Here is a 20,551-nt window from a genome sequence, read left to right on the forward strand (position 1 = left end):
TGTTTTAGGTTGATGATCTATTAAAAGCTCTTTGACTTGAAACATTAACGCTGTTTGCCTTCTGACAGGTGCAGCCTGACTAGCTGCGTATTTCAGCATTTTCAGTTTTTCCAGAAGGTGGCATTGATGGGCTCAACACAAAAAGTAGAGAAGAAAGTAGAGTACATATCCTTGAACCAAAATGACCCTGAATTAATAGTTTGAAAAGATTAATCTTATTGCTATTTCTCAAGCTTGTTATTCATAAATTGTCTACCATTCCACAGTGATGACAGCTTGAAATAATGTGACCTTCATTGGTGCTATCACATCCAAATAGCTAACAGGTTTAACATTTATATGGTTTTATTCCCAGTGGTAGTGGGGCAGGAGTGGAAGAGAGGAAATACCTCAAGTATATTCACCCCTATATCCTCACTCTTTTACTTGGTCAGCCTAGTCAACATATATATTTCTGTGAGGGATTCAAATCACATATGACTTTGTTGTGCTAGTTGTGGTTGTATCAAGCCAAGGGTTGGGGAGATGTCCATGAAAAGCTTAGTGTCTGCAATGAATGGGAGAGGAGAGAATGTCGGAGGCTTTGGATGGGGTAGATGAAGATGTAATGAACATAGCTGCTATGCTTAGAAAGTATGCAAAATGGTAGCTTTATTGATAGTGAAGTGGCTCATCTTTGGCTGCAGGTGACACTGATGAGTTGGGAAGTTGGACAGAGAAAAGACAAGTATACAAGATTGAGAGGAATGGATTGGTTAGATCATGACAAATATTGCCACTACAGCAAAGGGTGTCTTTTCATAATATTATTTAAACCCCTCTTGCTGAATTAGTGACTCAACACAAACGGAAATGTGAGAAAGTTGGAAAGGTGGGCATGGATTTGGGAGGCAAATTAAAGAGAAGGATACTGGAGATAGGATGATAGTTTATAGAGAAAGATGTGGGATTATATTTTTTGTAACAGGATGTAATTAAGGTGAAAAGAATTAATGCAGAAAGACAAAAACCCAATTGCAGTAGCACCTAGCATGGAAACCAGGAAGAGGAGAGAGAGAGGGAGCGAGAGGGAGGGAGGGGGAGGGAGAGCGAGAGTGAGAGTGAGAGAGCAAGAGAGAGAGGGGAAAAAAGAGTCAAGGATTGAAAGAGGTCAATTCAGTGATTAGGAAACAGTGAGGTTCTGTTTAATGGGCAAAATGAAGAGTGAAGTTTCAACAGAGCTGAATGGATAGCTTTAATTTCTGTGCAGAAGCAACACTCAGTAAAATCTCCAGTGTTTACAATAAAATGACTGCACTTGTTTAAGGTGAAGAAGAGAAATTTAATCAGTAAAGAGGAGATTCTCCACAGGGAGTACTGAAGAACAGAGAACCAGAATACAAGGCTATAAATAATTGAAGTTTGCAACTCAGGTAGACAATATGGTGAGGAAGACATGTAGGATACTGGCCTTCATTAGTCAGGGTCTGAATGCAGAAGCAGGGAGGATATGCTCTAATAATCTTGGTCAGATCGCAGCAGAAGAACCGTGTGCAATTTGGGTGAGCAAGATAAAGGAAGGATGTGATAGTGCTGAGGGTGCAGAGGAGATTCATCAGGATGTTACCTGAGATGGAGCAATTCAGTTACAAGGAGACTGGAAAGACGAGGATTATTTGCCTTAGAGTGGAGAAGGTTAAGGAAAATGATTGAAGGATACAAAATTATGAAAGGTATAGACATTCAGAATATTTTCCCCAAGACAGAAATATCAAATATTACATTTAAGATGAGAGAGGGTGAGATTAAAGTAGATGCGCAGGGGAAGTACACCGAAACTGAAACGAGCTGACAGTGGTACTGGTGGTAGCAGTTTTAATAATGTGCTTCAAAGGGTGTTCGGTAAACAAGAGAATATGCAGGGAATGGATGGCTATGGATCACATATAGCAACCTTTAATTTAATTCAGCATCTTGATCAACACAAGAGCTTGCTCCTATGCTAAATTGTTCTATTTTCTATAATACTCCAAATGTGTCTTAATCAAAGTTTTATACATCTGCACCAAGATTTCCCAAACTTTATTCTCAACAGTCTAACCAATGAAGGCAACAATGCCGTACACTACTTTTCCTACTTGTGTTGCCGGGAGCTATGGACTTGAATTGCAAGATGCCTTTTACATCAATGCTCCCAAAGATTCTTTGATTTACTGAATACTTTTCTCTTAAAAATGACTTTCTGGTGTGCAACACCTCACACTATCTGGATTAAATTCCAACGATCATTTCTCTCCCCACAAATCCTATGGGTCTATATCCTGTGGTATACTTTGTCAACAGCTGGGTAAGCAAAATTACACACTAACTAGTGACACACAAGGCAACCTCATAGGTGAACAGAGAAATAAGTGAATGCAACAAGTTGCAGAAGGGCCATTAGCAGACAACTTCTGCCTCCTCCTCCTCCTCCTCCTCTCTTTCAGTGCCAACTGTGTTAGTTCATTTCACACTCAATCTCACTCAATGGGGCAAATAATGACAATCTGATGATATAAGATCAGAAAGAGATCAGTGAACCAGAAACCTAAGTGAACTTCCTAGAAGACGGATGGTGGAGAGTTTTATTCTGGATCTTGTACACTACTTGCATTCTGACATATCAGAAGCTTAGTACATCGAGCCTTCTCAGCATTACTTTATATACAACTTCCCTGTGCTCTATGTTTGAACGTTATGAAGTGTACCATCTTTTCAGAAGCACTCATTCTGTGCTTAGCAAAATCACACAAAAAGTACTTGGATGAACGGCCCGCTCTTTTGTTGCTATTCAGTACATCTTGCTGTAGTGCTGGTTAGGACACTGATATGACGCTGTGTATTTTAAAGAATTATTCCTACAATCCCAATTGTTGGATACTTAAATTAAGATATTATTGATTGTAAACCTAGAGAACATTTTGTACCCTGGCTCAAAATTTGTGACGACAAAGCACTGCTCTACACCCAAATCAGTCATTGTTAAATCCATGTTCAGAGAGTTAGCCAGCAAGTATTTGAATCCAGCAAGACTTGGTGTACAAATAAACAGTACTTGTAAAGAAAATCAACAAACTTCAAAACAGATATAGACAAACAAAAATACCTTGTCCAATGTGCTTCAAAAAATCCTGAGTAGTAAACTATGGTTGGGAGAAGAGCTGAGAAACACCACAGCAGGAGTGTTGGGAAAAACTGTGTTATAATGGGGTTCTGGCAAGAAAAGAATGGAAAAGAAAATTAGATTTGTTGCTTGGTATTAAAGAAGGTGAAACACCACAATTCAGAACTGTCAAGTTGCAAATAAGGTAAGTGTGAATTCTGATGCCAATTACAAATCCCAAGGCATGATTCCTGTAAGCAGACGAACCAAAGAGGAATATTTGCTTCAACTGCACTTAGATAATTCTTTCCTGCGTACCCGATTAGGGATTGGGGTTCATTTGATTAATAGCTACTTGCTGACTGTAGTTGTCTTGGGAATTGCAGTTGGAAGGCATTAAGGTATTAAAGAGCTTCATTTCAATACACACAATTGGCTGAACAGCCCTAAAATATTACGTAACTTCTAGTTTGCTTGAGTGTCATGATCCTCCTGTGTGAAGAGGGGAGATTTTAAAAGGTTGATAATCGAAAAACATTATGCTTAATATAAAAAAAACAGACTTAATCTCATAGGACAATTTGCTTTGAACATTTACAGATTTCATGGACCTGTGAATGAAGTTTAATGAAAATTTGCACTTTGGTGCTCATGCAACAGTGAAAATTCTAAGCGGACAATCACAAAGATGTTGACCAAATAAGCTACATCACAGGGTTCCGAAAGAGGTAGCTGAAGAGATTGTGAAGGCATTAGTGGTGATCTTTCAAGACAAGGTCATACGACAAGTTTTTTTTTGATAGCTTGTGATAAGCACTTGTACACTTATGGGCATTCATAAAATGGGACTGGCAAATGTTCCATTCTTGTTATTTCTGAATATTTGACTGACAGCCAGCTTTGCAGACTCCAGTGAGATTAATTTCCCCTGCCATAGATGAGAAGCTTCTTTATCCTGTCTAAGAGTAGTGTGGAAACACATTTGCTGTGCACTTTCATGAGAAAATGATAGATTTTGGGATACTTTTATCGGAACAAATATATGGGGGCAAATCAAAGAAGATGGTGCTGAGGTAAAATGTCGACCATGACCTTAGCAAATGAGAGCACACGGTGGCCTTCTCCTTATATTCTTATTAATTAAATTACATTCTTATTAATTTTCTCTCATTGGCAAGGGGATGGTGAAGCAAAATAAAAACGATGTTCCTTTTAAAGAGTTGAAATAGCACCACTCACGTTTAAATACTCAACAGGTTTTGTAACATTGAACTTGTCCATCGTTGTAATGATAATGGCCGGGGTGGTCAAGAAGAAGAGTAGAATGAAAAGGATACAGTTGATGATGAAGCAGCGTAGCCACCATGAAATTCCCCTCACTGACAAGTGCTCCCTGTGCAAATAATAAAGTTCCATTTATCATAATGATTCTATAATACTCAACTACCCAGTCCAGTAAATGCCCAGGCAAAGAAAGAATATTGGACAAGATTCATCCACATTATATCCCAGCACACTAAGTGACCAGCAGCATATTAGATTCTTGCAACAAGCCCAGCCCAACTGTGGCAAAAGGAACTGTGTCAATTTGAATATCACCATTTCTGGTATCTTCGACCTGCTAAAGATGCTCTAAACCTCTCACATGGAAGGTCAACAGTACTGTGACTCGGTCAACTGGGATTGGACATATCTCTATTGATGCAAAATAATAATCTTAACTCCAGCATCAACATCTGTTTTTCACCAACTGGAAGCTGTTTTACAGGATATAGTGGCTTTCATTTTCATAGTAATTTTGCTTGTCAAGCTATGGTGCTCCTCTTGGCTGAATACACATCATCTTGCTCCCAAGATATTCAACATAACTCAGGGAAAATGTTGTATGAAAACACAGGGGGTAATAATAGATTGATAAACACACAGATGCTGTTGTCCTTTATTTCACACTCATCTACTTATCTTTAACTTAAGTTTCAGTGACTGACTGGATGTGAGTTTGCACCTGTACCTAGTACACTGCCTGAAGTTCAGCTATGGCAGAACAGGGTTCTCCAAAGCATCAACAATACAGCAACTTTGAGTCAGAGTCATAGAAAAATACAGCACAGAAATAGGCACTTCGGCCTATCTAGTCTGTGCCAAACTATTTAAACTGTATATTCCCATCAACCCTCCATACCCCTACCATCTATGTACCTATCCAAACTTCACTTAGATGTTGAAATTGAGCTCACTTGCACCGGCAGCTTGTTCTCCACTCTCACGACCCTCCGAGTGAAGAAGCTTCCCTTTATGTTTCTCTTAAACTTTTCACCTTCCACCCTTAATCCACGACCTCTAGTTATAGCCCCGCTCAATCTCAGTGGGAAAAGCCAGCTTGCATTTACCCCATCTATGTCTCTTATAATTTTGTATACCTCTACCTTAATCTTCTACATTCCAAGGAATAAAATCCTAACGAATTGAATCTTTCTTCATAACTCAGATCCTGCAATCCTTGTAAAATTTCTCTGTACTCTTTCAACTTTATTTACATCTTTCCTGTAGGTATGATATTGTCATTTAAAGTAAAATTGGATAGGTATATGGACGGGAAAGGAATGGAGGGTTATGGGCTGAGTGCAGGTCGGTGGGACTAGGCGAGAGTAAGCATTCTGCACTGACTAGAAGGGCCGAGATGGCCTGTTTCCATGCTGTAATTGTTATATGCTTATAGGTAGGTGACCAAAACTGCACACAATACTCCAAATTAGCCTATAGCAGCGTCTTATACAACGCCAACATAACATCCCATCTCCTGTACTCAATACAACCAACATGCACAAAATGCTGGAGGATCTCAGCAAGCCAGGCTACGGAAAAAAGTACAGTTGACGTTTCAGGGCCCAAAACATCAAATGTACTCTTTTCCATAGACGCTGTCTGGCCTGCTGAGTTCCTCCATCATTTTGTTTGAGTTGATTAGATTTCCAGCATCTGCAGATTTTCTCTTGTTTATGATCCTGTACTCAAAACTTTGATTTATGAAGGCCAATTTTCCAAAAGTTTCCCTTATGACCCTACCTACCTGTGATGCCACTTTCAACAGACTATGTACCTGTATTCCCAGATCCCTTTGTTCTTCCGCACTCCTCGGTGTCTTACTGTTCACTGTGCAAGGCCTACCCTGGTTGGTCCTGGCGAAGAGCAAACCCTCACACTGACTGTATTAAATTCCATCTGCCATTTTTCCAGCTGGTCCAGATCCTGCTGCAAGCCATGAAAGTCTCCCTTGCTTTCCACTACACCACCTCCCCTCCAGTCTTGGTGTCATCTTCAAATTTGCTGATCCAGATATCCAAATTATTACACTGATCATTTTTATAGATGACAAGCCACAAAGGATCCAGCACCAATTCCCGTGGCACTCAGTCACAGGCCCCCAGGCAGACACAACCATCAAATACCACATTCTGGTTACTCCCCCAAAGCCAGTCTAATCCAATATACCACATCATCCTGAATGCTGTGCAACCGAATCTTTCCACATCTACTCTGTCCAGGCCTTTCAACGTTCAAAGGGTTCAATGAGAAATTCACTCAATCTAGACCTTTCAGTATTCAATAAGTTTCCGCGAGATTCCCCCACCCCCACTCAACCTTTTAAATTCTAGAGAGTACAGACCCAGAGCCATCAAACATTCCTCGTATGATAACTCTTTCATTTCTGGAATTATCTTTGTAAATCTCCGCTGGACTCTCTCCAATGCCAGCACAGCTGTTCTAAGATGAGGAGCCCAAAACTGTACAAAATACTCAAGGTAAGACCTGACCAGTGCCTTATAAAGCCTCAACATCACATCCCTGCACTTGTACTCTAGACCTCTTGAAATGAATACTAACAGTGCATTTGCCTTCCTCATCACTGACTCAACCTGCAAGTTAACCTTTAGTGTGTTTTGCACAAGGACTTCCAAGTCCGTTTGCAGCTCAGATTTTTAGATTTTTGGATTTTCTCCCTGTTTAGAAAATAGCCTGCACATTTATTTCTACTACCAAAGTGCATTTTCCAATACTGTATTTCATTTGACAGTTTCTTGCCCATTCTCCTGATCTGTCCAAGTCCTTCTGCATCCTACCTATTTCCTCAACACTACCTGCCCCTCCACTAATCTTCGTAGATTAAATATTGCACACTGTCTCATTGGGACTTCTATGTACTAATGAAGGAAAATTCCCTGAACACATTTGGCAAACTCTATCCCATCTAGTCCTTTTACAGTATGGGAGTCCCATTCAATACTTGGAAAGTTAAAATGATCTACTATAAAAAAATGTTATTGTTCTGTGATCTCTCTACAAATTTGTTCCTCTAAATCCCCCAGACTGTTGCATGGTCTGTAATATAGCTCCACTAATGTGGTCATACTTTTCTTATTCCTCAGTTCCACCCATAACACCTCACTATAAGAGTTCTCCTGTCTGTCCTGACTGAGCACTGCCGCGACATTTTCCCTGACTAGTAATGTCATCCCTCCTCCTTTTATCCCTCCCACCGTCAGGTCTGAAACAATGGAATCCTGGAATATTGAGCAGCCAGTCCTGCTCTTCCTGAAACTGTCCACTAATGGCTACAATGTCGTAATTCCACGTGTTGAGGCAGGAGCAGATGAAGGAATCAAACTGGAGACTCCAAGTCATTCGTCCTAGTCTTACCAAGAAACTGTGGAGGTCAATAAAATCTTGCAACTTTGATCCTTATTATCAGAAACCTCACCATGGAAAATTAACTACTGAAGACCATTGAAGAAGGGAATCTACCATCCTTGCACAGTCTAATCAACACCTAATAACAGCCCAGAAGATGTAATTGCTTCTTCATAGCCTTCAAGATATCTTAAAAAGACATGAAATTAGCCATAACAGAATTGAAGAAAAAATACAAGATGGATGTTCTGCTAATGGCTCAGGCATCTGAAGGATACTTGGCTCTTCTGGCTCATTTCATCCTTATAAATCCTTAATTGAAAAACTGAAGTATCATTAACAATTTGCCAATTGGAATCCCAGCTCTATGTTATCAATTTGTAGCAATAAGGATGAAAGCATCAATATTATGTAAACATCAGCTTCAATTTTTCCTACTTGTCACAAAATAGTTCATGAATGGTATGTCAAGTGTTGTACAATCACTTATCTAATGAAAATGCTACATGTTATCTGCTTGTTCTGAACTGTTTGATCACCCAGTGATGATTTCTGATTAAGGATCTTTGATCTGAAGTACTAACTGTTTCTCTTTGCACAGATGTGGTCTGACCACTTGAGTATATCAGGCAGTTTTTGGTTTTTACCCTGTGGTGAATTTGGTTTACAATTTAGGATTATAAAGAGGTCCATTAGATAATGAACAGAACAGAGCAGCAGCTTACCAGTAAATGTTGTGGGGATCAGGGGCATAGCTCACAGTCCAGCTTGAAACATGAAGAAACCCACTGTTTGAAGACTGTTGTGGCTCTCCCCTGAATATGCAGCCCTGACACTTACAGGCATTGAAGTCTCTGAGAACTCTGTGGGAACAAAATTTAAAATCATTCCTGTAAAAAAATCTGTAAAAGAAAAAGTGTGTTCCAGTTAACTGAGCCATCTGTTAATCAGGGCAGCCACTTACTTGAGACAACTCAAAGAAAAACTAATCAAGAAAATAATCAGGATTCCTTTTGTTTATTTGGGACACTACACCACTCTGTTGGAACAGGGGACTTGGACATTACACAGTGTTTAGAACGAAGTTTTAAAATAGTATCAGTTGCATGTGTTTGTGTTCAAAAAGTAGTAATTACTGTCATGATAGCTGGCGATAAATTAGCAGTAAGACAATTCAGAATCGTTTTGTTTACCGCAGTTTCAAATATTCAGGCTTGGAGATGCCAGAAATGACCGAGAGTAAAAATAAAACAATTTCACTACTTCAACAAATTAAAAATTATGGAGAATTTGAAGGTAATGACAAACATCTTGAATATTACAATAAAAATGAAAATTTGGAGGATACAATCATCAAAAGCATTGCATGAAGGCAGTCCATTATCTTCTCGAAGTGTCTGCACTAGTTTTGTTCATTAAGTCAATCAAAAGAACAAGGCAGCGTATACTGAAGAATAAATTCCTTCATCGACAACTATTAGGAACTAATACAGTTTTTTAGTACTTTTTTTTAACTAGCACTCTAATTTGTTCTACATTTCATTTAATTACATTATTTGTCAGTCAGTTTGCCTTTTTAACTACTTACATGAAATTTCAGCTAATTGGGGCAGTTGCTTCATTGGGCCAAAATGTATTGGCCCCAGTGTGTCCCAATTAACCAACCCCACTGTAATTTATTTTTCTTGTGAAAATTTATTTTTCATGCTTATTAAATTGGCTTACTATTATTTCATATGTACTGGGGTATGGTGAAAAATTACTATATGCCATTTATACAGATCATTTCATTATAACAGTGCTTTGAGGTCATACAAGGGAAGACGAGAACAGAATAGACAATAAAGTGTTAGTCACAGAGAAAGTGCAGTGCAGGCAGACACCAAGGTGGAAAGCCATTGCTAGATCCATAAGAAGATATAAAAGAATTTTATTACTAATCCCAAGTCATAAAATTTAGATGTAAAAAGCATAATGATTATAATAGAGGTAATGAGTAAATCTTCAGAGAGCAGCTTGCAGTGAGTTGCCACGCTTTGAAGCCATCTTGCAAATATGTGTCTGTGATGCTGCTGTACGTTGTTCATTGAACCTATGAATACATGTAGTTTTGCACAGGATAACTCAAAACTATTCAACTTTGACTTTGTTAAATATGAAGTTAAATCTCCCCATTATGAGTAGCCAAAGAAATTAGACAGTATATTCTGTAAGTATACAGTATATTCTTTGGAGTTTAGAAGAGCATAAGCTAATCACTTGGAAAGATAAGATCCTGAAGTGGCACAACTGTATAAACATCAAGATATTTCCATTAATGGAAATATTGCAAATGAGAGGACATAGTTACAACCTTATTTTATGTATTTATTTTTTTATTTAGCAATACAGCACAGATTAGCCCCTTTGAGCCCTGCCACCCGAGCAACCCCCTGACAAACCTGATTAACCCTAACTAATTCATGGGACAATTTACCATGACCAATTAATCTACCCAGTACGTCTGTGGACTGTGGGAGGAATCCTGAGCACCTGGAGTAAATTCACATGTTCCATGGGGAGGATGTACAGGGAATCCTTAAAGATGGTGCAGGAATAGAATTATGAATTCTGAAATGCCCTGGGCAGTAATAGCATTATACTAACCACTACAATAGGGGGTGGGTCTCTTAAAACTGAAGCACAGAGGAACTTTTCACAGAAATTAGTGAGTCTCCAGAATCATTGGGGATGTTTGTAGTAGGGGATAGGTTTTGTATTCAGAGTAACGGGGGACATAAAAAGCTCATGGCAGGTCAGCTATGATCATATTCAAGAGCTGGGCAGGTTTGTAGAGTTGAGCAGCCTACTGTTGCTATTTTCATATGTTCTTACAGCTAGCCTACTCCAGCTTACAACTGCAAAATTTAAAAAACGACTCACCTCAGTTCCTTAGATGTGCACTTGGATTTCCAACTCTTTAGCCACTAGATAAACCTTCTCATTAGATACTCTATCATTTTGAAGGCTTTTATTAAATATTCATAACCTTCAAAGCTTGAGATACATGCTGTTCATGAAAATGAATACCCTGACTCCTGGAACGATTCCAGTAAATCTCCTCTGCACCCACTCCAATGCTCTGGCGTCCTTTCTCTTTGTGGCACACATAATTAGGTATACTATTTCAACTGTTTTATAAAGTTTTAGCAGAAATTTCTTGCTTTTGTAATTTGTATCCATTTATAAAGCTGGTCTGAAAATATCAATGTATTATCACTTTCAAAAGCTGTGTTTCTGTACATCAGGGAGGCTGTGGACCTGGAGTTCCTTTCAAGTTAAATTTACTTTATATTACTGCTCATCACTTAAAATGTATGACTTAACTCCTTGTGACTAAACTAGACAGAATTAGTATAATTTATCACAGAAACAAGCCCTTCAGTCCACCTAGTCCATCACGACCATCAAGAAGACATTTACACTGATCTCATTTTATTCTCCCCGAGTTCCCATCAACTCTTCCAGATTCTAAAATCTACTTACACAGTAGTAACAATTTACCTTAACCAAAAAACCTACTATTCTGCACCCTTCTGAACATGTGAGGAGTATCCAAAAGAAACGCAGATATGCATAGATAGAATGTGAACTTCACACAGACAGTACCAGAGGCCAGGCTTGAACATGAGTCACTGCTGCTGTGAAGCACCAATTTTAGTAGTTGCACTGTCTCTGTCTTCCTGAAGGGTGCAGTTGTTCTCTGCACAGGCTTATAAACCTCCTAATATCATATGATATGTAATCTTCAAAAATATCACCTGGATACTAAAGCCCAAATTGCAGAAGTACATGTAACTTGGACTTGAGTATCCAGGGCGTAATTTCAAACTGTGTGTAGTCATGAGACAAATGGAAAAATACAGTCAGCCCTCCTTATCCGCGGGGGATTGGTTCCGGGACCCCCTGCGGATACCAAAAAACACAGATGCTCAAGTCCCTTACTTAGCCTGACTAGTGAGATGGTCTTTAGGACCCAGCGGAACCCCGGACTTTATTTAACCTGTCTGTGTGGTGAACTTTAGGAGTAGGTGCAGCTCTGAATCCGCAGTGTTTCTGTTCACGAAAATAATCACAGTCACAATTGAAAATAAAGTGTAAGTAATAAAACGATTGGAAAGAGGTGAAACGCCATTGGTCACTGGAAAAGCGTTAGGCTACAGTCAGTCAACGATCGGAACAATTTTAATGAAGCATGTGAAAGGGCCTGCCCCAATGAAAGCTACAGTTATTACTAAGCAACACAGTGGTTTAATTATTGAGGTACATATGTTTTCTCAGTGTTTTATATGTATAGAAAGGTAAAATATATACTATATACTAAGAAATGTTTGACTAACTGACGCTAAATAATACCGGATGTACCTGTTCTGACTTCAAATCCAACCTAAAGACAGACTCAGGAATAGAACTCGTTCAGAGACTGCCTGTACTTTTAAATCATCTCTAGATTACTAATAGTACCTAATACAATGTAAATCTATGTAAATAGCTGTTATACTGTATTGTTTAAGGAATAATGACAAGAAAAAATAGTCTGTAGATGCTCAAGCAATGAGTGCTGGAGAGAGAACTTCTGATCCGTGGTTGGTTGAATCCACACACGTGGAACCCGCGGATAAGGAGGGCCGACTGTAAATCTAGTTTTTAAAAAAAATTATCCACATCAACTTGCCTTACTTCTGTTAAAATAACTTTACTATATTCATCCAACTCCCTTGTTCTCCACTGCTTGCTGGTTGCATCTCAGTAATCCATCCTACTAGTCTCTGGGTTATTTCTACAGATGTTGAATTATGCAGTCGTGGACTGAATCAAAGGTGACGATGAATCAGCATATAGAAGGGAGATTGAAAATCTGGCTGTGGTGCCAGAACAACAACCTCATACTCATCAGCAAGACAAAGAAGCTGATTACTGATTCCAGGAGAAGGAAACCAGAGGTCCATGAACCAGTCCTCATCGCAGGATCAGCGGTAGAGAGTGGCAGCAACTTTAAATGTTTTAATGTTATAATTTTGAAGGACCTGTTCAGGGCCCAGCACGTAAGAGCAATTACGAAGAAAGCATGACAGCGCCTATACTTCTTTAGGAATTTTTGAAGATTTGGCTTGACATCTAAAACTATGACAAAATTCTACAGACGTACAGAGGAGCATACAATGGCATGCAAAAGTTTGACCATACCTGGTCAAAATTTCTGTTACTGTGAATAGTTAAGTGAGTAGATGAACCGATCTCCAAAAGTCATAAAGTTAAAGATGAAACATTCTTTTCAACATTTTAAGCAAGATTAGTGTATTATTTTTGTTTTGCACAATTTTAGAGTGAGAAAAGGAAAGCACTATGCAAAAGTTTGGGCACCCCAAGAGGCTTGAACTCTCAGATAACTTTTACCAAGGTCTCAGACCTTAATTAGCTTGTTAGGACTATGGCTTGTTCACAGTCATCATTAGGAAAGGCCAGGTGATGCAAATTTCAAAGCTTTATAAATACCCTGATTCCTCAAACCTTATCCCAACAATCACAGCCATGGGCTCCTCTAAGCAGCTGCCTAGCACTCTGAAAATTAAAATAAATGATGCCCACAAAGCAGGAGAAGGCTATAAGAAGATAGCAAAGCATTTTCAGGTAGCTGTTTCCTCAGTTCATAATGTAATTAAGAAATGGCAGTTAACAGGAATGGTGGAGGTCAAGTTGAGGTCTGGAAGACCAAGAAAACTTTTTGAGAGAACTGCTCATAGGATTGCTAGAAAGGCAAATCAAAACCCCCGTTTGACTGCAAAAGACCTTCAGGAAGATTTAGCAGACTCTGCAGTGGTGGTGCACTGTTCTACTGTGCAACGACACCTGCACAAATATGACCTTCATGGAAGAGTCATCAGAAAACCTTTCCTGCGTCCTCACTACAAAATTCAGCGTCAGAAGTTTGCAAAGGAATATCTAATTAAGCCTGATGCATTTTGGAAACAAGTGCTGTGGACTGATGAAGTTAAAATAGAACTTTTTGGTCACAATGAACAAAGCTAGGTTTGGAGACAAAAGGGCACAGAATTTCATGAAAAGAACATCTCTCCAACTGTTAAGCACAGGGGTGCATCGATCATGCTTTGGGCTTGTGTTGCAGCCAGTGGCACAGGGAACATTTCACTGGTAGAGGGAAGAATAAATTCAATTAAATACCAGCAAATTCTGGAAGCAAGCATCACACCATCTGTAAGAAAGCTGAAGATGAAAAGAGGATAGCTTCTACAACAGGATAATGATCCCAAACACACCTCAAAATCCACAGCGGACTACCTCAAGAGGCACAAGCTGAAGGTTTTGCATTACCCTTACAGTCCCTCGACCTAAACATCATTGAAAAACTGTGGATAGACCTCAAAAGAGCAGTGCCTGCAAGACAGCCCAAGAATCTAACAGAACTAGAAGCCTTTTGCAAAGAAGAATGGGTGAAAACCCCCCAAACAAGAATTGAAAGACTCTTAGCGGCTACAAAAAGCATTTACAAGCTGTGATACTTGCCAAAGGGGTGTCACTAAGTACTGACCATGCAGGGTGCCTAAACTTTTGCTTCGGGCCCTTTTCCTGTTTTGTTATTTTGAAACTATAAAAGATGGAAATAAAAAAAGTAATCATGCTTAAAATATTGAAGAAATGTGTCATCTTTAACTTTTTGCCTTTTGGAAATCAGGTCATCTTTTACTCGCTTAGCTATCACAGTAACAAAAACTCTTACCAGGGGTGCCCAAACTTTTGGATGCCACTGTATATTGACTGGCTGCATCACAGCCTGGTTATGGAAACATCAAAGCCCTTGAGATAAGGCTCAGTCCATCAAGGGTAAAGCTCTCCCCACCACTGAGTACATTTACACAAAATGTTGTCGCAGGAAAGCAGCATCCATAATCACGGACCTCCACCACCCAAGACATGCTTTCTTTTTGCTGCTGCCATCAGGAAGAAGATGCAGGAACCTCAGGGCCCACACCACTAGGTTCAGGAACAGTTATTACTCCTCAACCATTAATCTCTTGAACCAAAGGGGATAACTTCACTCAATTTCACTTGCCCCAACATTGAAATGTTCCCACAACTTATGGACATACTTTCAAGGACGTATCATCTCATGTTCTTGATATTTATTGGTTATTTACTTATTATTATTTCTTTCTTTTTGCACAGTTTGTTGTCTTTTGCACACAGGATGAATACCTGGTGCTGTCTTTCATTGATTCTGTTATGGTTATTATTATTCTACTATGGATTTACTGAGTATGCCTCCAAAAAAACACTCAGGATTGTATATGGTGACCAATGTGTACTTTGAAAATAAATTTAAGTTGAACATTGATCATAATATCATAGAATTCACCCTACAGTTGAGAGGGAGAAGCTGAAGTCAGATGTATCAATATTAGCGTGGTGTAAAGGGAATTAGAGGCATGAGAGAGGAGCCGGCCAAAGTTGATTGGAAGGGGACACAAGCAGGGATGACAGCAAAACAGCAATGGCTGGAGTTCATAGGAGCAATTCGGAAGGCAGAGGATAGATACATCCCAAAGGAGTATTCTAAAAGGAGGATGACACAACTGTGGTTGACAAGGGATGTCAAAGACAGCAAAAAAGCAAAAAGAGAGGACATATAATAGAGCAAAAAATAGTGGGAAGCTAGAGGACTGGGAAGCTTTTCAAAACCAACAAAAGGCAATTAAAAGAAGTCCTAAGGGGAGAAAAGATTAAACATGAAGGTAAGCTAGCCAATAGTATAAAAGAGGGTACCAAATATTTTTTCAGATATATAAAGAGTAACAGAGAGTCAAGACTGGATATTGGACCACTAGAAAATGATGCTGGAGAGGTAGTAAAGACATGCCATATGAATTTAATAAGTATTTTGTGTAGGTCTTCACAACGAAAGACACTAGCAGAGCGCCAGAAATTTGAGCATGTCAAGGGGCAGAAGTGAGTGCAATTGCTAATATTAAACAGAAGGTGCTTGGGAAACTGAATAATCTGAAGGTGCATAAGTCACCTGGACCAGATGGATGACACTCCAGGGATCTGAAAGAGGTAGCTGAAGGGATTGTGCAGGCATTAGAAATACTCTTTCCAGAATAGTTAGCTTCTGGAGGACTGGAAAATGCGTATGTCACTTCATTGGTTGGGAAGATGTTGGAGTCCATTATTAAGGATGAGGTTTCGGGGTACTTGAAAAAATAGGCCAAAGCCAGCATGGTTTCCTTGTGGGGAAATCTTGCCTGACAAATCTGTTGGAATTCTTTGAAGAAATACAGACAGGATAAACAAAGGAAAGACAGTGGATGCTTGCTTGAAGTTTAAGAAGGCCTTTGACAAGGTACCACACATGAAGCCACATAACAAGAGTCCGTAATGTTACAGGAAGGATACTAGCACCGAGCTTTTACTGGTTCCACAGGGGTCAGCACTTCTTTTTATGTTATATCTTAATGATTTCGATGATGGAATTGATGGCTTTGTGGCTGATATGAAGATAGGTGGAGGGGCAGGTAGTGTTGAGGAAGCAGGGAGTCTGCAGACGGTCTTAGATAGATTGGGTGAATGAGCAAAGAAGTGCCAGATGGAATCCCATGTAGGAAATGGTATGGTCACACACTTTGGTAGAAGGAATAAAAGGTGTAGACTATTTCCTAAGTGGGTTGTATCCCTTATCTAAGTAAAGATATGCTGGCATTGGAGAGAATCCAGAGGAGGTTCACGAGAATAATTCCAGGAATGAATAGGTTAACTTATAAGGAGAGTTTGATGGCTCTGGGCCTGTACTCACTGAACTTTAGAAGAATTGGGGGGGGGGGGGGGTTTGGATCTCACACAAATTGAAACTGAATGTGTAGAGGACATTTCTTATAGTGGAGGAGTCTCTGACCTGAGGTCACAGCCTCAGAATGCTCTGCGCTACACGCAGCGCTAAAATTACGACACGGAGTCAGTAACTGCAGTCGAAGAAAAAACTTTATTCGAAATCCTCAGCCTCACTTTTAAGCCTCCCTCAACCTGCCCCCCGTGGCGCAGAGGCTCCAAAGCTCTGTGCTCGCAAACCCCCGTAGGCTATCTAATTGTGAGCCGGTTCGGATGTGCCAGGAAATGGGTCGCCACATAAACCCCCCCCAGAACCGGCAAAACACCCCCCAATGTCCACAGTCTGGGCCAGAACCTGCTTGGGAGGTCGGCCTCTGCGCCGAGGTGCCGGAAACTCGGCCGGTTGCGCCAGGTCCACATGGGCCGGTTTGAGGCGGTCCACCGTGAAAACCTCCTCTTTCCCCCCAACGTCCAGCACGAACGTGGACCCGTTGTTCCGGAGCACCGTAAACGGCCCCTCGTATGGCCGCTGCAGCGGTGGCCGATGCCCGCCCCTTCATACAAACACAAACTTACAGTTCTGTAGGTCTTTGGGTACGCAGGTCGGGTACCGCCCATGCTGTGAAGTGGGTATGGGGGCCAGGTTACCGAGCTTCTCGCGTAGTCTGCCCAGGACTGCTGCGGGATCTTCCTCTTGCCCCCGTGGGGCTGGTAGGAACTCCCCGGGGACGACCAGGGGCGCGCCGTATACCAACTCGGCCGACGAGGCGTGCAGGACGTCCTTGGGCACTGTGTGGATGCCGAGTAGGACCCAGGGAAGCTCGTCCGCCCAGTTGGCTCCTCGCAGGCGGGCCATGAGGGCCGACTTCAGGTGACGGTGGAAACGCTCCACTAGCCTGTTCGACTGTGGGTGGTAGGCAGTGGTGTGGTGCAGCTGAGTCCCCAAAAGGCTGGCCATAGCTGACCACAGGCTGGAGGTGAACTGGGCGCCTTTGTCGGAGATAATGTGGGCCAGTACACCAAAGCGAGATATCCAGGTGGCGATCAGGGCTCGGGTGCAAGATTCGGAGGTGGTGTCGGTGAGCGGGACCGCCTCTGGCCATCTTGTGAACCGGTCCACGATAGTCAGGAGGTGCTGCACTCCACGTGACACTGGCAGGGGGCCCACAATATCCACATGAATGTGGTCGAAACGCCGGTGGGCGGGATGGAACTGCTGCGGTGGGGCTTTGGTGTGCCGCTGCACCTTGGCCGTCTGGCAGTGCATGCACGTTTTGGACCATTCACTGACCTGTTTGCGGAGTCCGTGCCAAACGAACCTGCTGGAAACCATCCGGACAGTTGTCCGGATGGAGGGATGCGCCAAGTTATGAATGGAGTCGAAAACACGGTGCCGCCAGGCTGTCGGGACGACGGGACGGGGCTGGCCGGTGGCGACGTCACAGAGTAGGGTCCTCTCACCCGGGCCTACGGGGAGGTCCTGGAGCTGCAAACCGGAGACTGCGGTTCTGTAACTCGGAATCTCCTCATCCGCCTGCTGCGCCTCTGCCAGTGCCTCAAAGTCTACCCCTTGGGAAAGGGCATGAACGGTAGGGCGAGAGAGCGCATCCGCCACAACATTGTCCTTACCCGAGACGTGCCGGACATCCGTCGTGTATTCAGAGATGTAGGACAGGTGGCGCTGCTGGCGGGACGACCAGGGGTCGGACGCTTTCGTAAACGCAAAGGTAAGCGGTTTGTGGTCCGTGAACGCGGTGAATGGCCGACCTTCTAGGAAGTACCTGAAATGCCGGATTGCCAGGTAGAACGCCAACAGTTCCCGGTCGAAAGCACTGTACTTGAGCTCGGGTGGCCGCAGGTGTTTGCTGAAAAACGCCAGAAGTTGCCAGCGACCTGCGATGAGTTGCTCCAGCACCCCACCGACTGCCTTGTTAGATGCGTCCACTGTGAGGGCAGTAGGGGGCGTCCATTCTGGGATGTACTAGCATTGCGGCGTCAGCCAAAGCTTCCTTCGTTTGAACGAAAGCGGCGGCGGACTCCTCGTCCCAGGTAATGTCCTTGCTTCGGACCCGACATCAGGGCGAACAGGGGGCGCATGATCCGGGCAGCTGAAGGGAGGAAGCGGCGGTAGAAATTGACCATACCTACGAATTCCTGAAGGCCTTTGATCGTGGTGGGTTGGGGAAAGTGGCGGACCGCATCTACCTTAGCGGGCAGAGGGGTTTCCCCGTCTTTAGTAATCCTGTGGCCCAGGAAGTCAATGGTATCGAGTCCGAACTTGCATTTGGCGGGGTTGATTGTAAGACCGTACTCACTCAGTCGGGCGCAGAGTTGACGGAGGTGGGACAGATGCTCCTGACGACTGCTGCTGGCTATGAGGATGTCATCCAAATAGATGAACGCGAAGTCCAGGTCCCGTCCCACCACGTCCATTAACCGCTGGAACGTCTGTGCGGCATTCTTCAGGCCGAACGGCATGCGGAGGAACTCGAAAAGGCCAAACGGGGTGATGAGAGCCGTTTTGGGGACGTCGTCAGGATGCATCGGGATTTGATGGTACCCTTGGACGAGGTCTACCTTGGAGAAGATCCGTGCGCCGTGCAGGTTTGCTGCAAAGTCCTGAATGTGCGGCACAGGGTAGCGGTCCAGTGTGGTAGCCTCGTTCAGCCTGCGGTAGTCGCCGCACGATCTCCAGCCTCCCGTCGCTTTGGGTACCATGTGCAGGGGGGAGGCCCATGGGCTGTCGGACCGCCGGATGATCCTCAATTCCTCCATCCTCTGGAACTCCTCCTTCGCCAGTCGGAGCTTGTCCGGGGGAAGCCGCCGAGCGCGGGCGTGGAGGGGTGGTCCCTGGGTCGGGATGTGGTGCTGTACGCCGTGCCTGGGCATGGCCGCTGTGAACCGCGGTGCCAGAACCGATGGGAAATCCGCCAGGACCCTGGTGAAGTCGTTGTCGGACAGCGTGATGGAGCCGAGGTGAGGGGTTGGCAACTGGGCTGCATCCAGGGAGAACGTCTGAAAGGTCTCGGCGTGTACCAGTCTCTTCCTGGGCAGGTCGACCAGTAGGCTGTGAGCTCGCAAAAAATCCGCACCCAGAAGCGGTTGGGCTACGGCGGCCAGTGTGAAGTCCCACGTGAACTGGCTGGAGCCGAACTGTAGCTGCACCTGACGGGTGCCATAGGTCCTTACTGTGCTGCCATTCACGGCCCTCAGGGGGGGACCCGGTGCCCTGCTGCGGGTGTCGTAACTCGTCGGAGGTAAAACGCTGATCTCAGCCCCAGTATCGACCAAAAACCGGCGTCCCGACCTTCTATCCCACACATACAGGAGGCTATCCCGATGGCCAGCCGCCGTAGCCATCAGCGGCGGCTGGCCCTGGCGTTTCCCGGGAACTTTGCAGGGTGGGCGACAACGGCGGGCTTCTGCGCCCCACTGCTGGTGGTAGAAGCACCAGTGTTCACTGGACCGGGGGTTGGCGGGCTCTGCGGCCGAGCCTGGACTGGTTTGCTGCCGGGAGCGTGGCTGGGAGATCTGCGCGATGGACGCCCCGCTCACCTTTTTGGCGTTCCACAGCAAGTCCGCCCGGGCTGCCACCTTCCGGGGGTCACTGAAATCCGCGTCGCACAGCAGCAGGCGTATGTCCTCGGGCAGCTGCTCCAGGAATGCCTGCTCAAACATGAGGCAGGGTGTGTGTCCGTCCGCGAGAGACAACATCTCATTCATTAAAGCCGATGGAGGTCTGTCCCCCAAGCCATCCAGGTGCAGTAAACGGGCAGCCCACTCGCGCCGTGAGAGTCCGAAAGTCCTGAGGAGCAGGGCTTTGAATTCCGTGTACTTGCCGTCTGCCGGGGTCGACTGTAC

The 20,551-nt window shown here is 43.4% G+C and overlaps 1 protein-coding gene across 3 annotated transcripts in view; it reads right to left on the minus strand.

The window, feature by feature from the left end:
• The window catches only part of LOC132401015 (CSC1-like protein 2), a 198,310-nt gene that overhangs the window by 39,117 nt on the left and 138,642 nt on the right, over positions 1-20,551 (minus strand). For all 3 annotated transcript variants that reach the window (XM_059982731.1, XM_059982730.1, XM_059982728.1), the window contains 3 exons: positions 8,536-8,673; positions 4,361-4,514; positions 3,125-3,231 (listed from right to left, as the gene is read on the minus strand). In XM_059982731.1, coding sequence (XP_059838714.1) covers positions 3,125-3,231; positions 4,361-4,514; positions 8,536-8,673 — 399 coding nt within the window. The remainder of the gene's footprint in view (positions 1-3,124; positions 3,232-4,360; positions 4,515-8,535; positions 8,674-20,551) is intronic.

This window comes from Hypanus sabinus, chromosome 10 (genome assembly GCF_030144855.1).
Source record: "Hypanus sabinus isolate sHypSab1 chromosome 10, sHypSab1.hap1, whole genome shotgun sequence".
NCBI classification, from domain to species: domain Eukaryota; kingdom Metazoa; phylum Chordata; class Chondrichthyes; order Myliobatiformes; family Dasyatidae; genus Hypanus; species Hypanus sabinus.